The following is a 27,999-nucleotide window of genomic DNA, read 5'->3' as shown; positions in this document are numbered from 1 at the left end:
GTATCACAGAACAGGGAGGATTTTAGAGAAGCAAAGGTCTAGCTTTGCCTGTAGTGCCAGAAAAAGCGTAGTGGCGGCGTCGTGAACTACCCAGTACGCCCGCTTGATGGCGCTGTAAACACGGCTTTGTAAACATGGCGGATGCTTTTTGCACAGGCCGCTTGAGCTCCTTAATAACATGGCTGCCCTCGCACGGCGGCCGCCGGCTCGCTGCTCCACGGCCGCACTCGACTCTCCTCCTCCCGCGCGCGAAAGGGGCGTCGAGTCCGGCCGTGGCTGCTCCTGCTGGCTCCTGGCTGGCACGCTGGTCGCGTGTTTACTTGCGCCGCGCTAGTGAAGTGATGTTACGCCAGGTGACCAGATGGCCTCGACTGGCACAGACCACAGTGAGCAGCAAGTGAGAACAAATCGTTTATTGACATCCGCAAGTTTACAGAGGCCAGGACATCATTTCATTTCGATCGCTGCAATTGTACGTCGCTTTCGTGACAACATTTTTTTTTTTTTGCCATAACAACTCGTTCACTTGCGCTAAGATTTCGAACGAAGGGCGCAAATGAAGTATTGACGGCGACAACGGTTTCCTTTGCACCGTCTTTCTAGCGGAGTGCATAACACTCACCTTCTGTTGGAAGAATCGAATATTCTGGCCTCGACAGCTGCCTTCCGATGCGGAATTTCCCACATTTGTCATTCCACAAGCACTCAATTCCCGTGTTTTGCCAGTCCTCTCAACAACTGATGGACGCAAAAGCACATAACAGCAATAACAGTTACGAAACCGGTGCTCCGCGCACATTGAAACGGTCGGCCGTTGCAGCGGTTTCAATTTGAATTGGCGGCTTTGTGGTTGCGAATTCAGAAACGAGGTGGTGCACCAGTCGGCTGTTCGTAAAAAGTTGCGTACATTTTTGCTCAACGGATGTTTGATGCGGAACTTGTTAATAGTATTTTTAAATAACACATTGTAAGCGAACTGTGTGGGCTCTTTGAGTCACGGAATGAATGTTTTGTATTCTATACCAAAAGTAACATTTTGCCTGCGCCGTCTGGTGGGCTTGATGGTCGAAAACAGCGCTTTAGGTTGGTCACGTGGGGCGTCGATTTTTACGCCGCCTATAGAGAAGACAGGGAACGTCCGAGCTTGGGAGGGTTGTAACCGGCGACATCCCGCGCGCATCTCTCTACCATGATCAGCTGGCGCTCTTGTCGCCACTGGCGCCGCCCTGGTGGGGATGCCGCCGCGCCTGGCAGCAAGCTAAGAGACAACAGGCAAACGGGGCTGGGCGAGTCGGTCAGCTGTGGGCCGAATGTCGGCGCGTTCGCGCACCGCCGCCGAGCTAACGCCGCGGCCCGACTCCACCAACGATAGTTGATGATGATCACGGAGCCCTATCCCGTGGCCGCACTTCACCCGTGCAAAGCAGGTGACGTTACATAGCGCTGCTTCCTTGCTCGCGCAAACGACTCCCGCGATCACGTCTGCGCGACTCTCCGTCTCCTTTATTTGCGCTTTTTTCTCTCTCTCTACTTCAGTGCTTCGTGTCCTAGTCGTAGTCACCGGACTTCGGGCCTGTTCCTCATCCGAAGTAACGAGAGAAGAGTGATTCAATGAAGCGAGCGGCGACTGCCGATAGGAGCGTTTTATTGGCCTTGCCCGCGGAGCCAATGCATAGGCGCGCTGTCGCGTAGACGTAACGCTCTGTCTGGCTCCAGTGAGCGATTTATCGGCGCGAAGGTGAAAAAAGAAAAGTAGCAGTAATGTAGAAGGCATGTGCGCCGAAGTAGCGGTAGAGTTGCTCGTCGCATTTCCCACTAGGCCAAGCAGACGTTACGTAAAGGAACCAATCCGGCTGTTTTGTAACCCGTTACAAATATCATTGACGTTCGCGCGACTTGAGACCGGTATTATTCTCTTGCGTTTCTTTAGCGCGTCTTCCGCATGTGCTGTTTGACGCATTCGCTTTCTTTGTAAATTAATTGGAAGCACTTATTTCGACCAACGGGCGAAAGTTCGATTTGTATGGGTGCCTGTCGGAAACGGTAACGTTGAGCTCCACGGCAATACTGTGATGTTAAGCGGTGAAGCGCGCCTATCCCGTGCGCGGAAGCGAACTTTACGGATTTTTTCCCTCCCTTCGATATCTCGTTTCAGCTCCAAATTGTTGTGATGCCTTGGCACAGTTCAGCGAACAATGAAAACCCTGAATTGCTCAGAGCTACTGGAAAAAGGTTACACGCCAACTCCACCGGAAGCATATGCAGGTAAGTGGCTTGCACGGACGTTCCCTATTTAGGTACCACAGACATCGTGACATCGTCGTGACATCGAAATTTTCTGCATGAGATCACAATTTTTTGAAATATTATACCACCCGGAGTTTATAATCTCGCAGCGCTACAGCTTATAAATTTCAGTAATAATGTTCGCAGCCGCGCAGTGAAAAAAAAAAAAAAAAGCAGCTGAGCGCCTCGTTTTTTCGGTTTGACAAATTAGTACTGTAGGAACACCTGTACATTTTATGTTTAAAACGGGGGCCCTGAAATTTCTTTTTTTATTCATTTGTTATTGTTGCTGTTAAGCGCATGTGTTAGACCTAGCGCAACTAGCTTGAATTCAGTAGTTATTATTATTATTATTATTATTATTATTATTATTATTATTATTGTTGCTGTTGTAACGCTATTAGCCTATTAGCGTGCCAAGCAACAGACTGGCTATGGCATTGAAATTTTCTGTGTGACTCAGTTAAACTATTTTGCATTAAATACTTGTCAGCAATCGACATATAGCCATATGCCTCTCAAGACCTTATTTTATTTTTAGTAAATATAATTCCCCGTGTAACATTTTTGTATTTTAAATCAAGGCCAATGAACGGTGCAAAAGTTACTCCCCTTTCACCCAGTGGTGAGTTGGTTTTTCAAGCTTAATAATTCCATAATTCAGGTAATCCGGTGAGCATATGGAACTATTGTGATACCGGCAAAGGGGGAACATATGTGTGGTGTTTTTGCTATGCTCATGCATGGAGAAAACTGTGTAACTTGTCATTGAACGTCCTGTGCATGCATGCTAGCAGTACGTATTGATCAACGCAAGCCTCTTCACGTGCCCACCAGATTCAGGGATATCCTTTGCTTTTTAACGACCATATAAGTGTCTTTTTCACTAGGTGTGACATGATTGGTTTTTTCATCTAATTGGAGCCACATAGTCTTTGGCGGGGAGGGGGGGGTGATGGAGGGAGGGAGAGCGGACAACACTGTGGTACTGAGGAATACAAACCTGCTTCGCTGCATGACATCACAGAGATGCAGTGGCGCTGGCTTTGGTAGTGACTGCTCCAATAGCAGCAGCAGCTCCAAAATTGTAGGTGTTTCAGCAGGGGTGCTGGTTTTTTTCCCTTTATACCGCTGCCATCAAAATGGTGGCTGCTTGAAAACTGTAGACAATTTGGCAGAACCTGCCAAAAGTTTCTCTTACGTTCACATACAGGGAGTTTATGCCTGTAGGCTTGTCTACTACCCTCATTTGCAGCTGTGAGTGCCTGTTCCCTGGTGGCTGCCTGATGCCGTAGAGAGTAGAGTGAAACTGTTGCTGCAACCACTTGCCATCATGGGAATTATGGGAAGTGTATAGGTTTTTATTAGCTTCATCAGACTCTGGCTTTATAACTGGCTTGGTTTATAACATTTTAGCAAGTGCGAAAATACACAAAGTTCAGTGTTTACATAGGTAGCTAATAAAAACATCGTGGTGATGAAAGAATGTGCATTTCCCTGTTTTTTTTTTTTCGTTTTTCAGTGGTGAGGACTACATGGAACATGTAATTGTCCACAATTTTCGCCCACAATTTGCCCTCATTTCTGCTGAACTAAGCCAGTTATTACAAAAAACTTTCAACTTTGCAGAACCCCATGCAAGCGCAATAAACAATTCAACTGTTATTTTAAGAAAATAAGTTATCAAAAAATTACATATATATGTGTATGCATTTACATATATGCACATACACACACACGTGACAAACATCCTCATCATGGTCGACCAAAACTAATTAACACAGTTCTTAATCGCAGACTAATTGTGTGGGCACGGTTGACCTTGATGCGATATTTTGTCGAATCATGGGCACAACCCTGATAATTTGTTCATTTTAAATAGCTGTTAAGAGTTTAAGGCACGTTTTTGCATGGTTTTGCAATAGTTAAAAGTCCCTTGTAATAACAGGCTCATCTGACAGAATCATAGATGAAAAACCTTCACGTAGTCCTCCCGCTGAAAAAAAGAGGAGAAAAGAAAGAGTTATTGGGCTTCATTTCATCTTATGATAGTCACAGTATGTTTTTATTAGCTACCTATGTGATAAAAACATGTTTCTGAGTATTTTTGCTGCACTTTGTGCTTTTTTACCCTTGCTTCAAGGGACATTGAAGTCAAAATACAAGTCGCTCTAGCTCGATAGATTAGCTCTCCAAGGACACGAACATATCACTCTTACGCGTCGCTGTTTATAAAATGAGGTGGAAAATCACGAAAACGTGAAGACAGGTGCCACCACGACTGGCTATACTGTGCAACTTGCCCCAGAAGGGGTTAAACTGTTTGGCGTGCACAGTCTTTCCTGGCTGCCTCTGGATGGTGCTACTCGTCCATACTTGGGCCGGCGGTACCGCTAAGTGTGTGAGCTACACACGGTTGGTTCGACGCCAACGTTTGCGGGGCCTCAAAAGGACAATATGCTTTTATTTACTAATGCGTCAATACTGATCATGGGTCCCATGAAAGAACATCTTGCTTAGTGGTCCAGAGTTGCAAAGGATGTGGGAGTTCGAGAAAGCACGACTGAAGCGGGGTAGCGGTGTATTTGGTTGCTTCCATACTGCTATACATCACCACTGCCTCATTTGCTTCTGATTTATTGTGACACAAACGATGGCTGCAGTCGCTGTTTGTGTCATGTTTTATCAACGGTTGATTAGCGTTTTCTCAGCAATTAAAGCATCTTTCAGCACTAAAACGGCTATGGGAAGGTTTGAAACCAACTAGTATCTGGTTGCTTTCAGTGTCCGTTTAAGCGCTGGAAGCCAGACTAATGGAAATCAAGTCAACAAAGGCTTGTTTAGGGTCTAGTTGGTATAGTCTTGATTTCAATATTAACCTGTGCTGCATATTTGGACGAGGGAATCGGTACTCTTCCTGTAATTCCCATGTTAGCATGGATGGCCTCACAGGAGCCACATTGATGCTAGCCCCACTATCTGTTCTAGTATACCTAAGGGACTCAATGGCAGATGCCAGTTGGAGCCTATCTTTCGCGAAACGGCATTTACGTAACCAGTGGTAAGCAGAGGATGTTAGGCTGGGTGAGCTGGTACAAGTTCACCTTAACTTTAGCAGTGCAACTTGAACGAGGATGAAGCGAAGAAAAGAGTGCCCGTGCCAACTCCGCTTTGTCCTCGTCCAAGTTGCATTGTTAGGGTATGAACGGAGTGGTAAGGTGCACGGCAGCCTTTGCTCTGGCGAGCTGCTGGTTATGCCATGCCCTTTGTGCAGTGCTGGGCAACTGGGGCCTGTTCCTGGCGGCGGTCGAGAGCCTGATGGTGCTGACCACGGTGGCGGTGTTTGTGCACGAATGCCACTACCTCAGTGCCTGCTGGCCCCGGCGGCCGCTGCTCTACAGCTCCCTCGCCCTCTCCGTGTTTCCTGTGAGTGCCCTGCACTGGTGCGCCACCACTGTGTTTGGCCGGGGTGCACCGGTGGTGGGGTTGCACACCCTGGAATTGAAAAACTCCCCCAGTGCACCCAGCCTAATGCAACATTGTGTTGGGGCTTTTATCTTGCTCAGGCAATGCTTGAAGTGGCCCCTTGTGCTCTCACTTGTACTGCCCTGTAAAGTGCTCTCGGTGATAGTGTTTACCCACCCATGCTCCATATCTCTCTCTTTGCCTTCTACTGCTCTTGCTTGCACTGGGTCTTTTGCATTCCCGCTACTTATACCTATTTATTCGATTATAAGGCAGTCGCAATTATGAGGTGAGGGTGCAGTTTGGAGAGTAAAAATATCACCATATATGTATATATATATATATATATATATATACTGAGCTTCAAATATAAGGCGCGGTATGACTTTGAGACTATGGATTTTGGACATTTAAGAAACCTCGCCTTATATTCGAATAAATACGGTAGTTGTCTGCTGTATTTATATGCACTCACCGTGGGTGCTGCATCTCTATTTATTGGTGACAAATCTGTTGAGGGTGCGCATGCCAGCGGGATGGTGCGTAATAGAAATTCTCAACTGGTGCAGTTCCAGTACCACGTCAGTGCTTGCGTGACGTGTCTTGTGTCCCCTTTTTCTCTGCTAACATTGCTGCCCCATCTCTCTGCCTCTCCCTCTCTCCTTCACTGCTGCTGCTGCTGCATGGTCGGGTGGTGGCCCCAGGTAACTTCGGTCTGTGCCTTAGTGGCCACCGTGTTCCCCAGGGTGCACGATGCCACTTCTTCTATTATCATGCTGTGAGTGACCGATGCCCCGACGAAAAACAGCTGTGTAAAAAAAACTCAAAGTCAAAACTCTCCTTACACTTAGCACTTCTTGCTTGCGACTTAGCAACCCTGATGTTATTCAGCTCCCTTTGAGTAACAGCAGGACTGAGCTGAGTTGGGACAGTGTTGGACAACACTCTGAGGGTAGCGGGCTATGCTTTGTACTTTGGCTTGGCTCTCTGCAGTCCGGACCTTTTGCCCGCTTTCCGGCCGTTCCAGTCCACAACTAGCAGCGAAACCAGCCCTCTGCAGGTTTTGCTGCTCTTTCTCACCACGATTCCACAGCTGTGCGCTCCTCCAAATAAAACTATTGACAATGGAAACCTCTAAATGCCAGGAAAAAGGGTTTTGCCAACATTTTATTATCTTTTGATGAATAACGAAGCTCACAGAGTAATGATCTGCGCGGTGCTGTCTCCACCACCGTCGGGGTCTTTGTCACCCGCTTCTGTCGAATCACTGTCATAACTAACTGATGGCGGCACGCAATTTTCTTTCTCACTGAAACCGTCGTTGCTTTCGATAAGTGCACCGCTATAGAATGCACGGGATAAAAAATCGGCCACGCTCTCAGCAAACGGCGCGCACGAGACAATGCTCTGGAATCCAGAAGGCCCGTGCTGAACATTGTGCTGCACCCTAGTGCAAAAAGAAGAGAACTTTAACAAAAAAAGTTCACTTATCCCTCAAGAGATGGCGCATCATGGGCACAAAGATTGCGGGCACGTTGCAGGGAAAAAAAAAATGCACTGACGATTACTATACTACTCCCTAATGCGAAATTTGGGCGCAGCGGGAACTGCAGTCCTCTCGGTCACAGTGCGTATCTGCTGCGTCTCAGGAAGTGATCGCGTGATCACCGAACGCACAATGGCGCGTGCTGCTTTGCTGTTGTCTCACAGCGTGTCACCGCCGCCGGCCAGCGTGTTGTTGCAAATCGTGTTTGAAGCTCCCGTGCAAATGTCGCGTCGTTTGAATTAGTTGCAAACAAAGCAGAGTTTGGGGAGGCGGAAAGGGCACTCCTTGTGTGGCGATGCGTGAAACCCGAGTGACGGGGAGGCTGCGAGAGAGGTGACGCCATAGCTGCACAAGCCGCCCTCCTCCCCACCCTTCGCTAAGCGCTCCTGTCCGTTTTCTTTCTGCCGTCGCTGCTGCGTTCGGTCACTCGGTTATGCAGACATAAACACAGCAAAGCCCAGGTAACGGCTGCCGGAGGGCTGCGCCTTAAAACCACGAAATTTAACCTTGAACATCCAAGTCAGGCGTACCCTGACAGTGGACGGCCATGGCCGTGTTGCGTTTTTGGGTGGGGCCCGACAATGGACCGCAAAGGGGTAACAGTATCTGTCATCTGACCAGGAGTACTGGCAGCCCTGGAGTGATAATGCTTTAATCAGCCGTGATAGAGCCTTGGTAGCATTTAAGCATGCTCCATGCTTGAGGCAAGCTGAGGAGTAACCTCCACACACTCCTGCACAGGTTGCTGAGCTAACATCCATGCACTTACTATGTCTGTGCCCATTTGGGTTAGTGGCACTTTTGAAGTAGATGTTGAGACATGCACACAATACAAGGTATGTGTCTTTGACACACTGATGTGCAGTAGCAGCACGCCTCAAAGGTGAATGCACTGACCCTTCCCCCTCGGTGTCCCCGTCGACACGTGCAGGTATCTTCCATTTTCGCTGGTGATGTACTTTGAGCTGATTGGCTGCTACGCGGGGAGCTGGGAGCAGCTGGTCCAGCGGCTCATCAATGAGCAGATGCCGCTCCGGGGACCGCCCATCTGCTGCGTGCTCTGGTGCTGCCCGGCACCCACATTCTCCAAGTGAGCACGCTTCCCGCTTTGCTCTCTCGCAGCACTGGCTGATGCAGTCGAGCCACCTACAGCGCCTCGGTTTGTAGCTTCAGCTCAGACTCCACATGAGTGTTTTACTGTGGCTAGTTCATTGCCGGAATTCTCTGTCCCTTGACCTTTGTTGGTTGTTGCTATTAAAGGTCAGATACAGGGAACAGAATACAAGCACATCAGCATCACAGCAGGCGCTCTTACCATGACTGCCATAAGTGGCTGCTGGCATCGGCTGTAGTCGTACTTTACGTCACCGTAAATAAATAAAAAATAATGAAGAAGGATTTTGTTTCATTGCTGCTGAGGCTATAGAGATCAGCGGTATGAAGCTGATTTTCAATCAAAGGACCGTCCAGAGAGACGCCTTATGAGATGTTCGAGAAACCTTTGGGCGGCTGCTCTTGCTGTGCCTGCAGGCGGAGGTATGCTGTCCTGCGGGTGGTCGTGTACCAGCTGTTTGTCATTCCCCTGATTCTCATCTCCATCATCTTTGTCTGCACTCTGACAGGCATCCACGAGGGAGACAAGGTGGGTATACCTCTCCACCCCCCCTGGTGATGGCTGCTGGCACACGATTAGCAAGCTAGAGCCTGTGACCTGTTTAAGAAGTGCATTAAAAGTGCATGAGTCACCTTAGTCTGTACCTGGTAAGACAGTAAGCCTGCACAAACATTTTTCCAGTTCCTTAATTAAAGGGGCCATTCAGACAAAACACAAGTTTGGTTCATTCGAAAGATTTTTTCTTTAGAATTATCAGAGCAACACCACTTTTAACGCACACTTCGCTCAGGTGAGCTATATAAATAGGAAAAAGGGGAATGGCCATGCGACCCACTAGCTCATTTACCACAACAGAACCTATGATGTCATATGCCCACCTGTGCCAGCAAAAGCAAACGCAAATCAGGCAGGGCTTATAAGCTTGCTGGATGAGCTATTTGCACTTAAATGTAATGCATATTCATTTTACAGCAGTAAGAATGGTGGTGTAAACAACGAAAGTTGCGAAAATACACTTAAACATAGAAGTACCGATGCACGCTGCTGTTGGTACGGGGCGCACTATGCTTGTTTTAGCCGCACAGCCGTCCGCCGCTTCGGAGTTGTCTTGCACGGCACTGGCTGGTTGGCGTAAGCGTAAGCAACGTTGTCTTACGTGACCCTGTTTGTCGGGCATACCCCATGTTTCACGAATAGATTACTTTCTGCCGTAACAAAAACAAGCCAGGTGCAAGTACGGTCAAAAACAAAGCAACGGCGGACTACGGTCCGCAGCTCAGTATGGTAGCAGCGCCATCTGGGAGGGCCGATGGTAAGCAAGGCTGCAGAGCCTAATGACGCACTGGAAGTTCGTTTGAATACCGCCTTTATGACTTCATGGCAGACGTCACGAAGACACGATTTTATGGGGGAATCAAAATTCTAACCTAAATTGATGAATTTCTCAGTGAATAAGGCATGGTTTGCTGCCAGACAAGTGCAGAAGCACTATAAAACACGAAATCTTTAGAATAAAACAGACTTATATTTTGTCTTTAAGTACTTAAAGGAGTACTGACACGAAAATTTTATGTTCCACTTTTATTGCTTTTATCGATGCTTAAAGGGGTCCTGAAATGCCTTCCGCCGATGCATGGATGTACATGTAACCAAATAAAGCAATGTATTAGCAATCTCCTCCTGCAAGAATTTTGTTAAAGCGATGAGTATTAGCTGAGAAATCGTAAATCAAAAACTGCGAATTATCGTCGCGCCGTATTTCCTCCTCCTTTCAACTGTTTCTTCGCTGTTGGCCTCCCCTCCCATGATGCTCCGCTCCTCAGCGGTGACGTACTTCTGCTATTGCGATCCCACAGACTGCCGTCTGCTACGGGCCAGCTCTTTCGGCTTTTTCATCTCTGTAGACACCATGGACACAGGCTGGAAAAGCGAACGAATGACCTGGCCGCATGTGTGCGGCCTGGCCTTGCCCTTTCGCGGTGTACGTAGGTGCAGGGGTTGGTATCGGCGGCGAACTCGCAGCCGCGTGGGGAGGATCGTGCGCTCGTTCCCTTTGGTGCACCGCGCACTGTTTATCCAAAAAGCGCGGTCTCAGATGTGGCCCCGCTGGTGCCGGGTGTTATTTTGCGGTGGTTGTAATTCCTACTACCGGCGGCATGTGAAAAAAGACATTTTCAACCGACACAGAACCCGTGCACAAAACGCGCCGGATCGGATCGCTTTATCAGCGGCGATGAACGTGAAGGCGAAGAGCAAACCAACGCTGCACTCGATCAGCGAGAACCCGTGTTCTGACAAGCTGCACCCATGTGTTGCATTCAACACTGAGGGGAAAGCGTTTGTTTGCACTTGTTTGGATAGTCGTAAAATGTCCAAACACTCCGGCACTCCGCTAGCAGATCAGCCGGCGAGACATTTCGGAAAACATTTGACAGATGGCGCCGTATGCATTAGTGTGTCGCTACGCAAAACTGATGAGACGCTCTACTAAAACTCCCATCGCGGTGTCACGTAGCGGGACGCAAAAATTTAGCGTTTAGCGTATGCAAAGGCCACAAACGCTGTACTAAAACTCTATTAGCAGCAAAATAGCGTGCGTATGTGAAACCGCTTGCGTTTACAAAGCTGCACGCCGAGCGCGTACGTTTCAAACCTAGTGACATCGTTTAAATACACTGGCAAGCACAGTGTAACGTAGTCAGATATCAACCGTATGCTCAGGCGACAAGCAAGAGCTTGTTTTATGTGGGGCGGAGATTGCGCATAAAGGCTCGTTCGCACTTGCGACGAAAGCGAGTGAGAGCGGCAGGAATTCCGTCGCTTTGTCGCGCGACGATCGTTTTTGTCGAATGGTCGGGACAAATTTTGGTTGCGCGACAGAATTGCCGTCGCTTTCGCTCGCTTTCGTCGCAAGCGGGAATGGAAAGTTCTGCCGCTGCCGTCTGCTACGCAGCTCGGAGGTAACCGCGCGATCTGCTCGGGCCGGATGAACGCGCACACTCCCGCACGGCAGCGCCCCAAGCGGCAGACGGCCGCGTACATCGCTCCCGGCGCCCGTCTGGAGCCCGCCCTCGGCACACTAGCCAGTATATTTCAGGCACTATAATGGAGGAAAGATTTTTTGCTTCCGATGAACCTAGTTCTTTGCCCCTGTGTTTTCAAATACGTGAAGTGGTTAGCACGTCGTCCTCACGCAGCTCTGTATCGTCGTAGCATCGCTGATTGTCCGAACGAAGCTTGCAGCTAAGCCAATGCAGCGACCGAAGCTGTGTGTGTGTGTGTGCATCGCCTCCTGTGTGTTGTGGACGCGTTCGTTTCGCGATGAAATGCGACATTGTACTTCTGCGGGTGGATAGTGCTTCCCATGGTCTGGATTATCTTTCTCGAACGACGTACCACTCAACCTCGCATGGGGTATGTGCAGTGTGCCTGGCTAAAAGCCTTCTCGCTTGCGCGCCACAGTTGTGACTTGCTGCTCGTCCCCGCAAACCGGGTGTGAGGTGAGTGCCGTATTTACGACGGGCAGGAGGAGGCAACTCATCGTCTGTCAATCGCGGTTCAGACTTGCAACGCATGTTGTGACGTTGCGTTCGTTCGAAACGCATCTCTGGATTGTTTTGAAGTTGAATAAAATGTACGCGTCAAACCCGGGCATTCGGCTCAGGGCGTTCTCTGCGATTGCACCAAAGAAGTGCCACGGGACTTTCTTTATGGTACGTACTCACGTAAGATAAAATCCACGTCGTGTTATGGCCGTGTTGCATTCAATACAAACGGTTAAGCGTTTGTTTACACTTGTTTCGTTTGTCGTAAAATGTCGAAGCACTCCGGCACTCCGCTGGCAGATCAGCCGGCGAGCCGACGCTGAGCAGACGACTCATCTCTTTGCCGGAAGTGCGTGAAAAAGCCGCCCAATAGCAGGATGTCTAGCTCATGACGAACATCTGGGAATCGATGATGTAGACATGTGAAGATGGCGGCGTCCAAAAACACGAAGGAAAGGGTGAGAAAAAAGCGACAAACTTTGCAACAAAAGTGTGAGCTTTCCGCTGCGCGTAAAAGAGTAATACTTGGCACAGGTGACGTTGGAGACCCAATCTAGCGATTGCGCTAGTTCATTTAGTGTGCTCAAAATGCCTTTCAGGGCCCCTTTAATGGTCTGATAAACCCGAAACAGCACTTTAAATACTTCCGCGCGTGATACTTAATTACATTGAACAGCCTGAAAATCGTTTGTTTCAAATTCCCGCGCTTTCATCCCGAGTGCATATGACAGAATCCCGGCATGACCTCACCGCTTTGTGCGGACGTCAAAACACTGCGGAGTCCAGTGGGGGCGTTGTTTCGACCGCGCCGCCGCCGGAGCTGAACCGCTGAACGGCTGAGCTGCAGCCTGAAGGTGCTAGGCCTGCCATTGCGGCCGCTTTCAATAAAAGTCCTGATGGCGACTTCTATTGCGATTCCGGGCTATATTATCACTTCCTTTCCCGTGTGTGGAGCTTTATTTTTGCAAACAGTGCCTCTCTGGGCAGTGGTTATGCCTGTTGCTCTGGCTGCGTGCACCCGTCTGTGAATGCGCCGGCGTCCACTTGCCGCTCTCGGGGCCGCTAGCGTGAAGTGGCTTTTGACGAGCGCTGTCTCGTCACTTCTTTTGGCTATCACGGGATGATGTCACGCTGATGTCCATTTGCTGAGTGCCACTCCGCGCGCTGTTCGATAAATGAGACCCAATTGAAATATGTTCTTCATGTCGCAGGCCGCTCATATTTGTGCCAGGGCATTCTGTTGGGTAAAGGAAGCGAGCTGTGCAATAATATTAACGCCGAAAATTGATGTCAGTACTCCTTTAAGCTGTCTTTAGGCTACTGGGTATGTGGCAGAGGCAAAATTGCATGAGTGAGATGTGAAGTGAGGAACTGGATTGCCGCCATCACTGAGAAGCATATGGCTCGCTCCCTTTACACGTAATTATAGGGAGGGGAATCAAAGTATCATGTAGATCCTATTGTACCAACTAGCCCCCATGCAAGCCTTCGTTAATTGTGTTGTAAAAAAAAAGCAATAGAAACACCATACAGTCGCAATAAAAGCTGTCACAGCGTGTGTCAGTGGTGCTGCTGTAATGCTGTTGGTTTCTCCTTGCGCTTGACATTTGCAGATGGAGGCGACCAATGCGTCCCCATACCTGATGCTCCTTCAGGCGGGGTCGTTCCTCCTGGGCACGTATGGCTTTGTGATCTTTGTCAAGCTGGCCTCTCGGCCCTTGCCCCCGCAGCTGCTGCTTCGGCGCAAATTCACCGTACTGCACCTGCACTTCACCCTCACCCGGCTGCAACTGGTCGCCTTCAAGTTGGCCGGCCTCACGGGCCACTTGCCCTGCGTGCCGCCCGTGGCTTCCGTGGTCACGGGAGTCTGTGAGTGCACTCTTTGCAGCACCTTCCACTGGGGCGTCACTAGTGACTCCGTTCTGGTGGGCGTTTTTTTACACCGGCTCTCACTCGGGCATCATGAGCGACACTTCATTTACTCTTCGTGCCACATTTGGCTTTTGTTGTCACGGGACTCTGTGAGGGTTTTTACAGCAGCCCTTAAGCCTGTTCACACTTGCGATGAACGCAAGCGAAAGCGACGGTAATTTGATCGCTTTGTCACGCGATGATTGTTTTTGTCGAGTGGTCGGGTCCATTTTTTGTCGCCGCGCTTCAAAACGACAGAATTCCCATCGCTTTCACTTGCTTTTATCGCAAGTGTGAAGGGGCCTTTACTCAAGTGTAGTGAGTGACTCCCTTCCAACAGGTGTCTTCTTACTCTACCTCCCACTAGGGTGTCATGAACTGAAGGGTTGTCAGTGTGGTGGTTTAATCATAATCAGAACTTGAGGGCTGAGGGTTGCCTTTGCCTTTTGTAGCTCACTGTTGCTGCTCTTTGTTGCTTATTGATGAAGCACAGCATGGTTTATAAATTATTTCTAATGGGAGTCAATGAGTGTTCTAACAGCACCTTTCACTAGGCTGTCAAAAAGGGACATCCTTCTGACAGGCATCTTTTTACACTGTGTCTGACTCTGGTGTTGTGAGTGACACCTTCCCAGCGGTTTTCTGAAGTGTTGTCCATGAGTGGTTCACACGAGTATCTTACCTAGTCAGAAGTTTGCGTCTTGTTGCACTGTGTTGCTGTACCACTTCATTCCTTTTTGATGAGGCACAGAAGGATGTTTCCAATGCAGTACAGTAAAATCTCGATGATACGAATCTCGCGGGACCGCGATAAATATTCGTATCATCCAAAATTCGTATGAACCAATACGGACCAAAAAATGTAGCGCTGAAAAAAGTTTTCGTGTATCTCTTTTCTTACTTTCGCCTGAAGAAATTCGCTATTTTCTTCTGCATTTTTTTACCCCAATGTCGCAAAGCAGTCCTTTCTGAAGTGCGTAACGCTTCGCGCTCGTCACCTCACTCGCGGTACATGCCGCAAGTCAAGCGTGAACCGCATGGTGCGTATTTGCACGCAATTCGCACACCTCGGCATTGCACGCACTGTATTTTCACGTTTGTATCGACGATTTCGCGCCCGCCGTAGCTCCTACCTCAACCAGAAAATGACGCACGACACGCGCGGCAGGATGGAGGAGCCTGACGACTTGCGAAGCGCTCGAGACAGCCGGCTTGGCTCCGCCGGAGATGGTTAGACATAGCACCCCGGCAGATATTTCATGGGCACTTTCACTAGCGCCGTTGATGATATTTTATAGTACCGTTTTCGCCTGAATAATCAGCTCCTTTACCGCACAAGCAACTTAGCGTCTGCCTTGAGCGGCATTTTAAAGAGCGGTTAGGAGCGGTCGCTCGAGCGGCCACGCCACTTCGCGGCCGGCCGGCTGCGGCCGCGCCGCGAGAAGCGTGCGGGGTTTCGCAACGGTGTCAGCAAGCAGAAAACAACAGCCCGGCCGTTTCTACAGAAAAAGCGACAAAGAGGGAAGAGAGAGCCGTCACTTGCTCGTTCGGCAGTCGGGCCCCTCGCCGGCTCGTTCGTATCATCCGCCGGGCCGTGCAGGTCCGTTTGGAACAGCCAAAATTTTTCCCATTGCTAACAATGCAATTTCGCCGGGACTTTTCAGAAATTCGTAACATCCCGAAATTCGTATCACCCAGAATCGTATCATCGAGATTCCACTGTAACTGTACAGGCAGAGTTGAGAACATACCATTTGGCAAGCCGGCTTTAGTTGCGAGCACTCGATGAAGACGAAGTCAAAGGATAGTCAGATATGCTGGTCACTCTGTGTTGAGGCTCATCCGGGCGAATCTCTTTTCGACGTGTTTCTCTCTAGGTTTGAGGCCTGTACTTCGACTGAGACGGCCAGGGGACACTGACCTGTGCGTGGCCTTTGCTCGCCTTTGCTTTCAGACCTGAGCAGCGCCATGCTGATGGGCCAAGCGTTCATGGTGTCCACCGTGTCGCGATACTTCTTCCTGCATCCACAGCCGAACACAACTCTGCTGCCGCCCTCCACTCGGTCCAGGGCCTCTGTTGGCCACGCGACCATGGCGCACGCCAACAGCCACCCGAGGCCGTCCACCGCCTCCTCCCTGCCTCGGCCGCAAGCCAACGCGCACCAAGCCAGCGCCGCGTACCAGGCCAGTAGCCGATACCTGGCCGCATTCACCTACTGATCCGGGCCGCAAGCCGGCCCACGGTCACTTCCTAGCCAATGCGTAGCCAGCAGTTTGTTGTGTAATGAGGCCACTCCTCAATATTCCCAGTTGCACTTCTATGCGACGAGTAGTGTCTCTTCCACAGGCTAAAAGTTTGGGGAGCAGTCACTGTGGACCGCTCGAAGTCTTCTGACTTCCCACACAAAGTTAGAGCTCTTCTGTCCTAGTGCTTGCCAGTACACGGAGTCAGAAGACTTTGTGTACTGCCAGCCAGTGCTGAGATGACCGAGACTAGCGTGTTGCCCAGGCTGGACTAGGAGAACATCAGGAAATGAAAGTAAACCGACACAGCTTGGCCAAATGCTGTGCGTTGATGCTTTGCAACTGGTAAGATTGACTAGAGCAGGGTAGTGCATCGGCATGATTGGAGAGCAACTCAAATACCTTGCGTGGTTGTGCTAAACAATTAGATCCAATGATTGCAGCTAAGCATATGCAAAATAGCTTGAGTATTGGATCGTCAAAAGAAACCGCACTATAACTGGTATTGCACTTTGGGTTACAATGTTTTAATTGGTGTGCCTATGTATAGAGGCGAACCAGCGGTCATAAAAACTCAAATTATATCTGGTCCTGGACTGTAAGCAGTTATGTTGAGGACGGTCTTCATTTTGCTTGCGACTGAAGCAATTGAAACGACTTAAGCCGCTACAATTGCCTGCTTTGGACAATATGCTTTTGACAATTGTTCAAAATGTGGTTTTTGCACAACGCATTTGGATGAGTTATGTCTGTTATAAATGTCAAACAACACTAGAAGTAGAGTGCCTGCTTTACGTTGAGAGCACGGACAGCTGTCGACAACACCACCCTGCTCTAGCCACGCACTGGTTGCAACGTTCATTGAGTGTAAGGAAAGATCTCTTGTAGGCAATGCACAAGGTGCAGCAAAGTTGAATACGTGCTACGTTAACTTAAAGTCAGCAGCCACAAAATATTGCTGTTTTAAGCACGAGGTTGGCTCCTCCAGTTTTGGATGTAGTGCTTTGTAGCAGACAGATAACAGAAATGACCATAATTTCATTTTATCTAGATTGAGGCATGCAGGATTGTCATTTAGAGGATGCACCACAGGGTAGGCTTAATTTTATAGAATCAGTGCAGTTGAAATATGTGACACAGTGCTGCATCAGGTTTAGGCAACAATGAGCAGTGCTTGACACACATGCTTCTCGAGGTTGTTCCGTGTTATATTCGATGCAACATGAAACGTGTTGTGTAATTAGTGGGGTATTAAGAGGGAAAAGTTGGTTTGCCTAACCTAGTGTCTTTCACGCTAAGACCTTGCTCAGGGATAAGCTTCCATCTTTTTATTAATGAGCTACCGAAAAATCGAGTTGGTTGGCGGTCTTGTGCTTTGCACTCAGGTGCTAGCTTATGCTGTCTCTTGCTCTCTTTGGAGGTCCAGTTTATTCTGCAATGGCATCACACGTGCACCCCAGTCTCCGCTACTATGTGGGATCTGTGCGTCTGTTTCCCTCCATCCACAGTTCAAAACCCGAAACAAAGAAAAGGCCTCTTTTCTTTTGAGACCTCTTCTTGTCACCATGTTTTCCTCATTAACTCCCGGTGTTGCAACCCTCCTTGTTAAGTTTTTCATTGCATTCCCATTTGCATCCGTGAATGTTGTTATACTGAGAATCACTTGAGGATTGGCCAAAGGGTGCAGATGGTATTCTAATGCAGGCTAAGGCAGATTGTTACAGCGATCTTGCTATCTGAAAATGAGAGTGACACAAATCATTATATATATATAGGGAGCAATAAAACTTGGAAGATGGCAGGGAACACAAGAAAACTTCGAGCAAGCTAGCGACCACGATTGTTGCCAATGGTTCAGCAAAGAGACTTGCCTTGTTCCTGACGAAGGCAAGTCTCTTTGCTGAAACGTTGGCAACAGTCGTGGTCACTACCTTGTTCGAAGTTTTCTTTTATATATATTACGTGGGAAAAGTTGGACACACGTAAAGAACAATAACGACATTCACTGTTTTTGGCAAGAAGACTTGCCATCATCAGAGCAGGTATTTGGTGACTTGATGAAGGCAAGCCCTCTTGCCGAAACGATCATATTTGTCGTGGTTGTTGTCCAATTTTTCGCACATATCATACATATTGATATTTATATGTGTGTGTGTGAAATATGGCAGGTATACCTCAAAAGGGATGTGCTGCATAAAATGCACCAAAATCACCTAGTCTGTGCGAGGGCCTGTATGTGGGGAAGACACTGCGGTTACTGGCAAACACTATTTTTTACCTTCCAAACGGTAGCGCGGCATGAAGTAACAAGCTTGCTTGCAAAATTTCAAGTTGTCACCTTGTGTTCTTAACATAACCCTGCTGCCTTCAATACGTTCCCGTGCCCACATGCAATGTGTACGATAATGAACTGCACCTGCTATGCAATTCTAAAATCATATCAATTGGTACTCATGGCGTATCAATTTGGTTGTGTGGCTGAACTGCCTTGAAGGCATTCAGTACAGAGTCTAGAAATACCGGAAGGAACACTGAAGTCAGCTATTTCTTGGGTAACGTCAACCTTTTGTGTTGACAGACAGCTTTTACAGGTTTAAACATGCCTGAAATCAATCTAATACGGTAGGTTGCAGCGAACATCACCAAACCTCTAAGGAAGGTGGCATGAGGGAGGTGGTGCTTTTGAAATGCACTGTTATTATGATATGCGAAACAAACACAAAGCATTCTGGACTCGGACTTTATAAAGTACTGAGGTTGTGTTTAAAACTCTGTTCACATTCAGTATCAGTTTTTTGCATGGCAGAGCATGAAAAGCATGTGAAAGCACTATGGGAAAAGGCCCTGTGAGGCATTAATGACTTGGTACAATATCGTATCTCGGTGATATAACTGTTGACGTAACACGGACATAAATTGTATGAAGCTGCAAGTCCCACAACCCATCTAGTATCTCCCGCACAATTTAGCACTAACCTCTAGAGAACAATCAGTGCAGGCACTCTTGAGTGTAGAAATAAAGGCAATCAACTTCCCTCCCAATAGTACAATGTTGAAAATATCGCTCTGAAGTTCTTGGTACATGAAGTCATAATGAGTAGCAAGTTTTAGAACTGCGCGTTTATTCCGGCTTCTTGCTAAGAAGACTCATAATTGTTGCATCTGTGGAACAGAGCCTGTGTACAGTATATAACCACTCTTCAGCTTCTGCTGTTTCAAAGATGTATTTCTTCCTTCTTCCTCTTGCACGAGTGCAGAGTACACTCAAATTGTACTTCTGCTGCTGGAGTTAAAATTGGCACAGAGCATCTGGAAATTCTCTTTGAAGGGAGAAAAAAGTACTGACAATGACTTGAGGCAATAAGCATCCCGTTTGAGAGGGGAGCGCCTGTGATCGAGTTTGTCCCAGTGCAAAACTTTGGCTGTCTGCCCCGTCCCCTTGAGAATACCGTTGTAACCGTTAACCTGACTCCTCAAAGTAATGCCTGAATACAGCAGCCATATCTAGAGAGAGTTTGACTAGTCTATTTTTATCCTCTAAAGTGGGCTCCTATCATATTCACAAACCCACTCAAAATCAGAAACGGGTGTTATCGCAGAGGGCTTGGCAAGGTGACTGGCTGACCCAGTGTTTCGCGAGGGCTACTAAAGAAATCCCGAGGGCCAAATGAAGACAGGAGAGCATATACTTTGCCCACTCCACATTCTTCATCCTGCCGTTGAGCAATATCTGTTTGTTTTTTAAAATTAATAATCCTATCCACGCATACTATATAGTGCAAGCCACAACCCGCATCTGCTCTGAACGTAAACTGTCTCTAGAAGCAAGTTACACAGCTCGTTTAATTAAGGAAATGATTTTATAAGGTGGGCTTTGTATTAAAGCTCTGTGGCCTAATATACCACACTAGCGAGCCTACCGCTTGCACGAATTGTGCCCGCATTGTGCGAAGCTTTGCGTTATATACCGAAGTAGTGACTAAACGATTACTAAATTAGTGCATCAGAACGCTTGCACTCTGGCCTCGTCTAACAGGAGCCGAAGCTTCGTTTTCGTCCTCTGTAGAAGGTGTAGAGAAAATTTTCCTCCTGACCAGCTCTTGGAAGAGCTGAAGAGATGCGGATGCAGTTAATAAGGCATCGACAAACCCACCGGTCTGGCGACCGTTGGTTGAAACCTCTCTCTCCAGGCCCACTTCTGCTCACCGTCTTTCCTCGTGCCCGTCAGGGCCCAAAGTCTTTCTCCGTCAAAGTTTTTTGAACACACCTTTTCGACTCACACACGCACACCTTGTTCCCCCCATCCCGATGAAGTTGTAATCTTGTTCTTGTTGCACCGAGGCGAGAGACCTGGCCAAGCTGCCAGGCCGAGTTATCAGGGTTGACGAGCAAAGCAGTGTCTTTTTTCTGTCACCGGGCGACTGACGCATGCTGCAATGCAAACGTCGCTGGCTCGCGAGACGTGGGCATATCAACTTGCCGATATCGCAGTGTACGGAGGCGACGTGCTGTATACTAGAGATTGGCGCAAGTTACGGTCTGGCTTTGTATAATTCATCGTCCAAATTACGTTTCCTAATTATTTGTACGGTGTGTTGTACGTCGCTTTTGGTTCTCTCGGGGCTGAAACCCTTCGTTGGCCTCTCAGTAGTTTCCCTGCAGCCAACAATAAGACATTGAAAAACAGCGGGAGATTCGAAAATTTTCAGAGCGATGCAGGAAAAGTACAAATTTCAGTTTTCAGCCAGGTATTTTTTTTTTGCTGCGACCATTTCTGGAAGGAGAATGACGGGTGGTACGAGTTTTGTTCCGCGTTGTCGTTGAGGTGATTGTACACCTCACTTGACACGCAAGTCTGCCACAGGATGCGGATGTCGCCGGTGTCAGCATGTCATGTCTTCCTGTTCATGCGCTTTTGTAAATACATTGCTGTTTTTCGCTGGCTTGCCATGTGGGGGGACGTATTATCGGCGAGGCTTATACTCATAACGACATTGAATTTGTTATGGCCTCTTTCTTCGATCTGTCCTGGCTAAAGAACTATAACGCCCAGGTCTTTAAAAAGTGTCGCTGCTTTAGCTTGGTGTCTTGTATTGAAAGACATACCTGTTGATTCGATACTGCTTCTGTGCTAGAAGAAGGTCGAGTTCAAAATCGAGTGCAATAAACAAAAAACTTCATGAAAAACTGTGATGGGTAAAGAGAAGCTAAAACCCGCATATGACTCGTGTGGAGAAAGGCACTGTGCTTGAATATGTCTGATGTCATTTGTTGTATACTTCATGGGTCTGCTGTTTTATTGCATGCCTGTCTGAACAAATCATGAAACTGTCATAGCTGCAATGCCACATTCAGTAGAGATGTCAATCTTACGCAAGCATGGCAGTGTGCCGTTTTTTGTCTCTTGAACATATCTTGGCAGTGGTCACACATACTGTGATTGATTTTATGTAGCAAAGGTTGGCTGCTGCAAAAAGGCTCTAAACAGATTTGCATTGCGCACCGCTGAGCTTTATTTTTCGCCAACAATTCGAGGTTGCATTCAGGCTCGCCGATGACACTGCGTCTGTGCCATAGAGAAGCTCAAGAGCAAGCATATCATCACCATGTGTTGCGTAACGTCAGAGACTGCATCAACTATGTACTTTTAATGTGCAGGAAACTGAAGTGCAGTGCAGAGCACTACCGTAGCTGTGTAAGTCACGTGACATTTCTCTGGAGGAGCACATACGACAGACATACGACAGCCATACGATTAATGTGTCATTAATCGGCTAAAACTGGTTGGCATCATTCATTGGATGCCCACTCCTAAGGGTCATTAATAGAGGCCTTCACATTCAGTGACTGATAACGACGACGGTGTGCAGACTTGTCCAATGAGCACATGTTTATTAAGACACAATACCCTGTCTTAGCAAATCAACTGCTGCTATGGTGGCAGTTTTATCACAGCAATTGAACTGGTGCGTTGAGTAATTTCAACTGCTTGGTGAATAGCCTTCACCCTGTTGAGCAGCTCAGCGAGGTGAGGCCCATCGTTGGCTGTGAGGGCAAGCTAACGACATTACCCGCAAACTGCTAACCATTCAAGCTGTGCGAGTGTACATACATGCCGGCATGTTTGCTAAGCTTCCTAGCAGTCTTGCGACGACTCTCTTAAAAGGCGTGCGCCAGGAATACGGTGCACGCGCGGAAAGTGGCCGTTTTCTCCCGTCGCACGGCTACTCCAAGCACGAATCAAAGTTCTTCTCGCGTTTTGCTCGACCAATTGTGCGCTGCGCGGTATTCATTGTTGTTTCTACTTTTCCTTTTTTTATAGGCATTTTGGTACCCATATGTGTGCACGTCGTATAATTACTGTAGAAGTCCCCGAGAGTACACCGCGAGACGTGACGAAAGGCGTGCGTTTTTCGTTGGGGTGCGCTGATGGCTGCCGCCGCCACTGCACTCCAAACTTCCTGAAGTGCTTAGGAAGATGGCAATGTCCATTGAGGGCTTCATTCATTCTGCATTAGCGTGGAAACTGTGTTGCATAGCCGGGAAAAGCAAGAAGAGTGATTGATTCGATTAAATTTAGGAGACCTTGAGGGTCCATTTTGCTGGTTCCCACACACTGGCCGGAAGAGTTCCGCATCACTGGCAAGTTTGACACCGTTCTTTCTTGCGTGTGGCTACAAATAACACTGCACAAGGTGCGCGTACTAAAGCTCCTAGCCTCGCAAAGATGGCATGTGCGCAGTGTAACATTCCCTCCAACATCAGTTCCATCTGTAGAACACTAGAATGCCAGTGATCTGCAACGCAACTGTAGGTCGATGCGAGCTTTCAGGAAGGAGGTGAAGTACTGCAGCTGCATTAGGTACAAATGAAAATGTACATCAGGTAACCTGACTTGGCAGAAGAGCCAAACCGTTCTCTCAATATTAAACACCACTGCGTCGCACGGGAAGACCTGATATGTAACTTGGAAAACGAGCCTAGGAATTTCTAGGAAAACGAACGTACAAAGGATTAAAGAACGCCCATACATGGTATTACTACACTCGGGTAGAGGTTAAAAGGGCGATAGCTAGCGCAGTTCATCACTCCGTCAAAGTGACACATTTGCGACGTCAACACGCACGTGCATTTTGAAAGGAGATTGCGCCCAATAGATGACATTGTATGCTTTTATCACTCTGTTTGTCGTCGCTGCACTAATGTTTAAGATTAAGCCCAAAACATCACGTAAACTCGCGGTGATGCATTCTTTACGCCACTACGCATTTAAGAATAGACAACTTCCATTGCCATTCTTAAATTGAATTGAAGTACAATTGAACCTCGTTATAACGAACACTGATATAGTGAATTATCGGCTATAACGAACTAAATACGAACTTTGGTTAGTCACGCTTCATTTCAATAACACTTATTCTTTTATAACCAAAGTGAAACTGCGAGAGCCGTGGGCGCTATCGGATATAACGAAGAAATATTTGACGAGTAGGCTGAGAAGCTACTTGGAAAACCTTCCGCCGTTCAAAACTGCACAAGTAGAAAAGGCCCCTTTGTTCGTGAACACTGTGGAAGACTTCATCCTGCTCAGTGCTGTGAATAGCCACCAGGCATAGATCACAATTTTCCTCGAAAAAATAGGAACACAGGCCTGTTTTGTCAAATGAACTTGGTTTTGTTGCAATTTCCCATTTCACGTTCTGGTTCATCGAGCTTGAAATGCCACAAGGAGAAAGATAAGGGTTACCTTGTTAATAGTAGATTCGAAGATTAAACTGATGCATTTTTGTACCAAGGATTGTTGCACGAGCCAGTTTACCGGTTAATTTGAACCGGTTTTAGCTGTACTGTTACAATGAATATCGAATATAACGAACTAAATTACCGTACCAATACTACTTCGTTATAACGAGGTTCGACTGTATACCGTATTTATTCGAATATAAGGTGAGGTTTTTTTCCAAAATTTGTATTCTCAAAGTCATACCCCACCTTATATTCGAAGCTCAGTATATTTTACGGCAGTTTCTTCTTACTCTCCAAACTGCACCCTCGCCTCATATTAGTGACCGCCTTATAATCGAATAAATACGGTAATTGCGGTAAAAGGTGTGATATGTTACGCCCGAGTTCAAAGCTCCCCTTTGACATCTTGTGCATTGCAGAAGAGCTCAGCCTCAGCGCACCTCAACTCCTTGCATGCAAGTAGTGTGGCGTACCAGCCATACTCGCGCAAGTTTTGCATAGCCGAGATTGGACAGGAATGCATGCCATTTGAGTGCGCACATAGCTCCTCCGGTTACATTGACGGCTAGAGTGATCAAAGACGTCGCGCCTATCAGGGTTGTTACCCGCACTAGCAACACACGTAATTGTTTTAGTCGCACGCGTACCCCGTGCTAGTCCACAATTCAGCAATGTCTTCATATAGCTCCGGCCAGCACCGTAAGTTGTGTGATGACTACCGTGCGTCTTTTTCAGCGCGCACGATTTACGCGGCTGTCGTGCGAACGAGTTTGCAGCTCTTCTATCGACCCGTTTTTTTGTACATTGCGCGTTTGATGAATCGTCGTAGCTCCCCTAGCTCTTTCTGTACAGCGCGCCTCCGTAATATCTGGCACGACTTGTACGGATTGCGAGGTGCGGTTTCTTGCAACTTCATGGGCGAGCCAGCCACAGCTTCGGATGTGACATTTTTCTTTCAACAGACTTATATACAGTGTTCACTCTGACTTGCACACTATGTGGAACTTCTCAGCTTTGGCTAGCCTGATAAGTTGGAGAAATAAGGAAAGGATTTTGTAAAGTTAACAGAGCAGCTGACACATGCGTTGTGACCTTGCTCTCCTCCTTTGTGGATTTAGTAAAATAAAAATCAGACTGTGACGTCATGTCACCATGGTGCAATATTTATTAACTTCGCCTCATCGGCTTGTCATTGTGTCATGTTCTCGCTGTCTGCTGAGTGTGTGTACAAGATGCTGTGTTTTGTACCATCCCTCGAGCACCTTGAGATTGCGTTTCAGCAGAACCTCGCAGTGAGTATGTTTTGCAATTTTATAGACTGAAATGTTTTCAATGGCAACAAAAAGTGCAGCATTGCTTGTGTACTTAGTGGGCGTTTAGTTTATGGCAGACTCACAAAAGGGCAAATGTGCAGTTTTATGATGTGCGCAACAACTCAACTGCACAGTAGGAGGCTCATTTTAATGTCGTTGCATTTTGTTTTGCGTCCGTGCTTGTGATATTTTTAAATTCCGAATTCCACATCTAGGTGGAAGCGATGTGTGCATCATATCGATTTGACAGTTTATTTTGTAAAAAACAATATGTATTACTTTTACCGCAACAGAGTTGCTGCTGTTCAGATTTTGTACCTCTTTGTTCAATGCGTACTCCGCAACAGCATGAAGCGTTCAGTGCATTTGAGGCACTGCGTCGCCCTTGTCTCGCGCATCGACGCCAGCAGAATTTCTTTCTGGGCGGAAAGGCCACCAGATATGTACCATTCCAAATGTTGAATAAATAAGTTGATAGAATTATTTCCGTTTTAATGTCTCTGCAACAAACAAGTACAAGCTAGTCTACGTACATAAGCTTGTGGGGTAGTTCAAAATATTGGTCCTTGGTACGTTTATTGCATGCAGTTTCTCCAACATTGAGTGTTACTCTGGCAGGTACTCCGGGTGTTACGTCATCTGTGTTCTCATGTGCAAATTTGAAAAAAACTCTTGCTTCATGTTTTTTTTTCTGCTGCAAAATTTAAGTGGGGAAATCCAATGCACAGAAATTCATGCTTGCTTTTTTTTTCATGTAAGGAATAAGCACGGGAAAATATAATGCAAAATTTTAGTATTACCACTGTTTCCCAGCAAGAAGCATCTCTGATTTCTGATTAAAAGGCTAAGGGCAAGGTTGATAAAAGTTGCAAGATGTTGAACATCATTAATGTGTGGTCAGGAACGAACAGTTTTGCATCAGTTGTGATTATAAACACGACCTGCACGCAGCGAAAGAGCACAGTTTTACTGCAAAAGGCAAGAAAATCAAACCGCAATACTGCTGTGTCAAGTCGAATACATGTCTGATAACTCAGCAGGAGCAGGATATAGACTTAGTGGGAAATCGAACTTACACATAATGTCCATCATAAGCTCAGGAGTGGAACTGCTGCTCCATTTCGGCATGCAATACAAGAATTGTGTCCTGATCTGTAACCCTTTTCGTTTTCCGCCTTTCTTTAGTATTTTGCCTGTCTTTTCTTTTCCCTCCTACCCCTCATGTAACGCCTCCAAATGGCCCCATGAGGTACCAATAAATAAATAAAAACTCTGGTTGATTCTTCTGTCATAGGAATCGGTAAAACATGAAAGTGAAATGTGCTACGAAATCTGTAGCAAAAGGAGCATGATTTGTGGGTCGCCGGCTGTCTTGTGGGTGTGCTTAGCAAACGACGTCCTGCTGGCGGGTCGCTTTAGCAAAGGTTTCTGCTCCATGGCGTGTACGGCAGACGGTTGCGTTGCGACGAGCTCAGCTTGTGGAACGCGAAAGGCACAGTTTGTAGTTTGGACCGTGAACGCGTGAATGCTTTCCCCTTCCCGCTGGCGTGTCTCTCGTCGCACCAAAGCAGTAATGAACGCTACATTCACCCGTCAGAGTCGTTGCCTTTCAGCAGTGCTTAATGCAAAGTTTTCCTACTAGGGGCCTTCGCACCTCAAGCAGTAAGGAGTGGAGGGTGCCTCAATCACGTGCGTCCCCCCCCCCCCCCTACACGAAGGCGCTGGCGTCGAGGTGCCAACTGTCGGTGCTCATTAGCGTCATGATGCGCTACTTCGCTCCGCCTCTCCTAGATGGCAGCACCATCTGAATGGGTCTTAGGGAAGGACATAAGACACGTTCGTACAGCTGTTTGCGTCTGAGTTCATAGCTGTTTGCGAAGCTCCTCATACCTCCCGTTGCGGCGACAAAGTTCGTTCGAATCCGGGCGCCGCCTCGTCAATGGCACTCTTTCTAGTGACGTCATTTTCATGGCGGATATGACGTCGGTGAGATCTTGGTGCACCCAGGCATAAAACACTTTTGTGTTAAAATAAATTTGCACTTCGCTGCGCCCATCTGCTGTTCCTGCACCCTCCTGCTCCAAAGTGCCTTATTGAGTGGAAACTGCTCCCAAGCTACGCCTCAGTGTGCCCCGAATGCAAGGCAACTCAATGTCAGTCGTTCTGTGCACATGCATTCGTTGAGCTCTCATTTTTGATATTTCCACCTATGCAGTGAGTTTTAAAACTTTAATTCTGACGGCAGTACAGTGCAGCAGTGTAGTAGAGAAACTATCGCCAATTTGGTTTATATTGCAATCCAGAGTAAAGGCGGGGGAATTCAGAAATGAATGGCAAATAAACGTTTGAATTCAACTTTGCGTGAATCTAGGTACTACAATAATGACCCTGAAAAAAAATGACCACGACGTACATCACGGAAGTCAATATATATCATATTACAAGTAGATGAACTAAAAGGTGCTCTACGCGGGCTATCATCGATGCAAGACAAAAGCATTTAGCAGTTTGCTTTAGCATGAGCACGGGCACAACACACATGGACTGCAGATCCCGTAGACCCAATCTGCGCTTGCAAGATTATAAAATGTTTGCACCTTATAAATAAACTGACACGCCATGTCTTGAATGGTCCAGTTGCACGCCAGTAATGCTACAATACTGAAATGAAATGATGAAAACAAATAAAAACTTGTCGAGCACAGACAATCTAAAATGTTGCTACAAGTCGTAGACACCACCCATTAAAGAGAACTTATTGACGCTAACAAAAATGTCTAACGATCTTTTCCACAACTGTCTTTCCAGGTTGTGCCGGCTGTGTTGCGT

The 27,999-nt window shown here is 47.4% G+C and overlaps 1 protein-coding gene across 2 annotated transcripts; it reads left to right on the top strand.

Moving 5' to 3' along the window:
- The first annotated feature begins 1,225 nt into the window (after positions 1 to 1,225).
- Positions 1,226 to 17,929, top strand: LOC144138120 (organic solute transporter subunit alpha). 2 transcript variants are annotated; one of them, XM_077670232.1, is made up of 8 exons: positions 1,226 to 1,427; positions 2,156 to 2,265; positions 5,561 to 5,712; positions 6,456 to 6,529; positions 8,229 to 8,387; positions 8,828 to 8,939; positions 13,570 to 13,825; positions 15,822 to 17,929. In XM_077670232.1, the coding sequence occupies exons 2-8, from the start codon at positions 2,196 to 2,198 to the stop codon at positions 16,085 to 16,087; spliced, it is 1,089 nt and encodes a 362-aa protein (XP_077526358.1). In that variant the 5' UTR covers positions 1,226 to 1,427; positions 2,156 to 2,195; the 3' UTR covers positions 16,088 to 17,929. The 2 variants fall into 2 exon arrangements, with proteins under 2 accessions (XP_077526358.1, XP_077526359.1); XM_077670233.1 differs by lacking the exon at positions 1,226 to 1,427 and adding an exon at positions 1,639 to 1,905.
- The last annotated feature ends 10,070 nt before the right edge of the window (positions 17,930 to 27,999 follow it).

The sequence above is a fragment of the Haemaphysalis longicornis genome, unplaced genomic scaffold (assembly GCF_048455015.1).
Source record: "Haemaphysalis longicornis isolate Haplotype H1 unplaced genomic scaffold, Haemaphysalis longicornis Haplotype H1 scaffold_5, whole genome shotgun sequence".
Classification (NCBI taxonomy): domain Eukaryota; kingdom Metazoa; phylum Arthropoda; class Arachnida; order Ixodida; family Ixodidae; genus Haemaphysalis; species Haemaphysalis longicornis.
Note: the sequence above shows the minus strand (reverse complement) of the source record. Positions and strands in the feature narration are given on the sequence as shown.

Bases quoted from the DNA above. Each gene is read 5' to 3' on its own strand.
- LOC144138120 (XM_077670232.1), top strand. From the start codon at position 2,196: ATGAAAACCCTGAATTGCTCAGAGCTACTGGAAAAAGGTTACACGCCA. The intron at 5,713-6,455 runs GTGAGTGCCCTG...TGGTGGCCCCAG, and splicing joins TCGCCCTCTCCGTGTTTCCT to GTAACTTCGGTCTGTGCCTT. The intron at 6,530-8,228 runs GTGAGTGACCGA...CGACACGTGCAG, and splicing joins ACTTCTTCTATTATCATGCT to GTATCTTCCATTTTCGCTGG.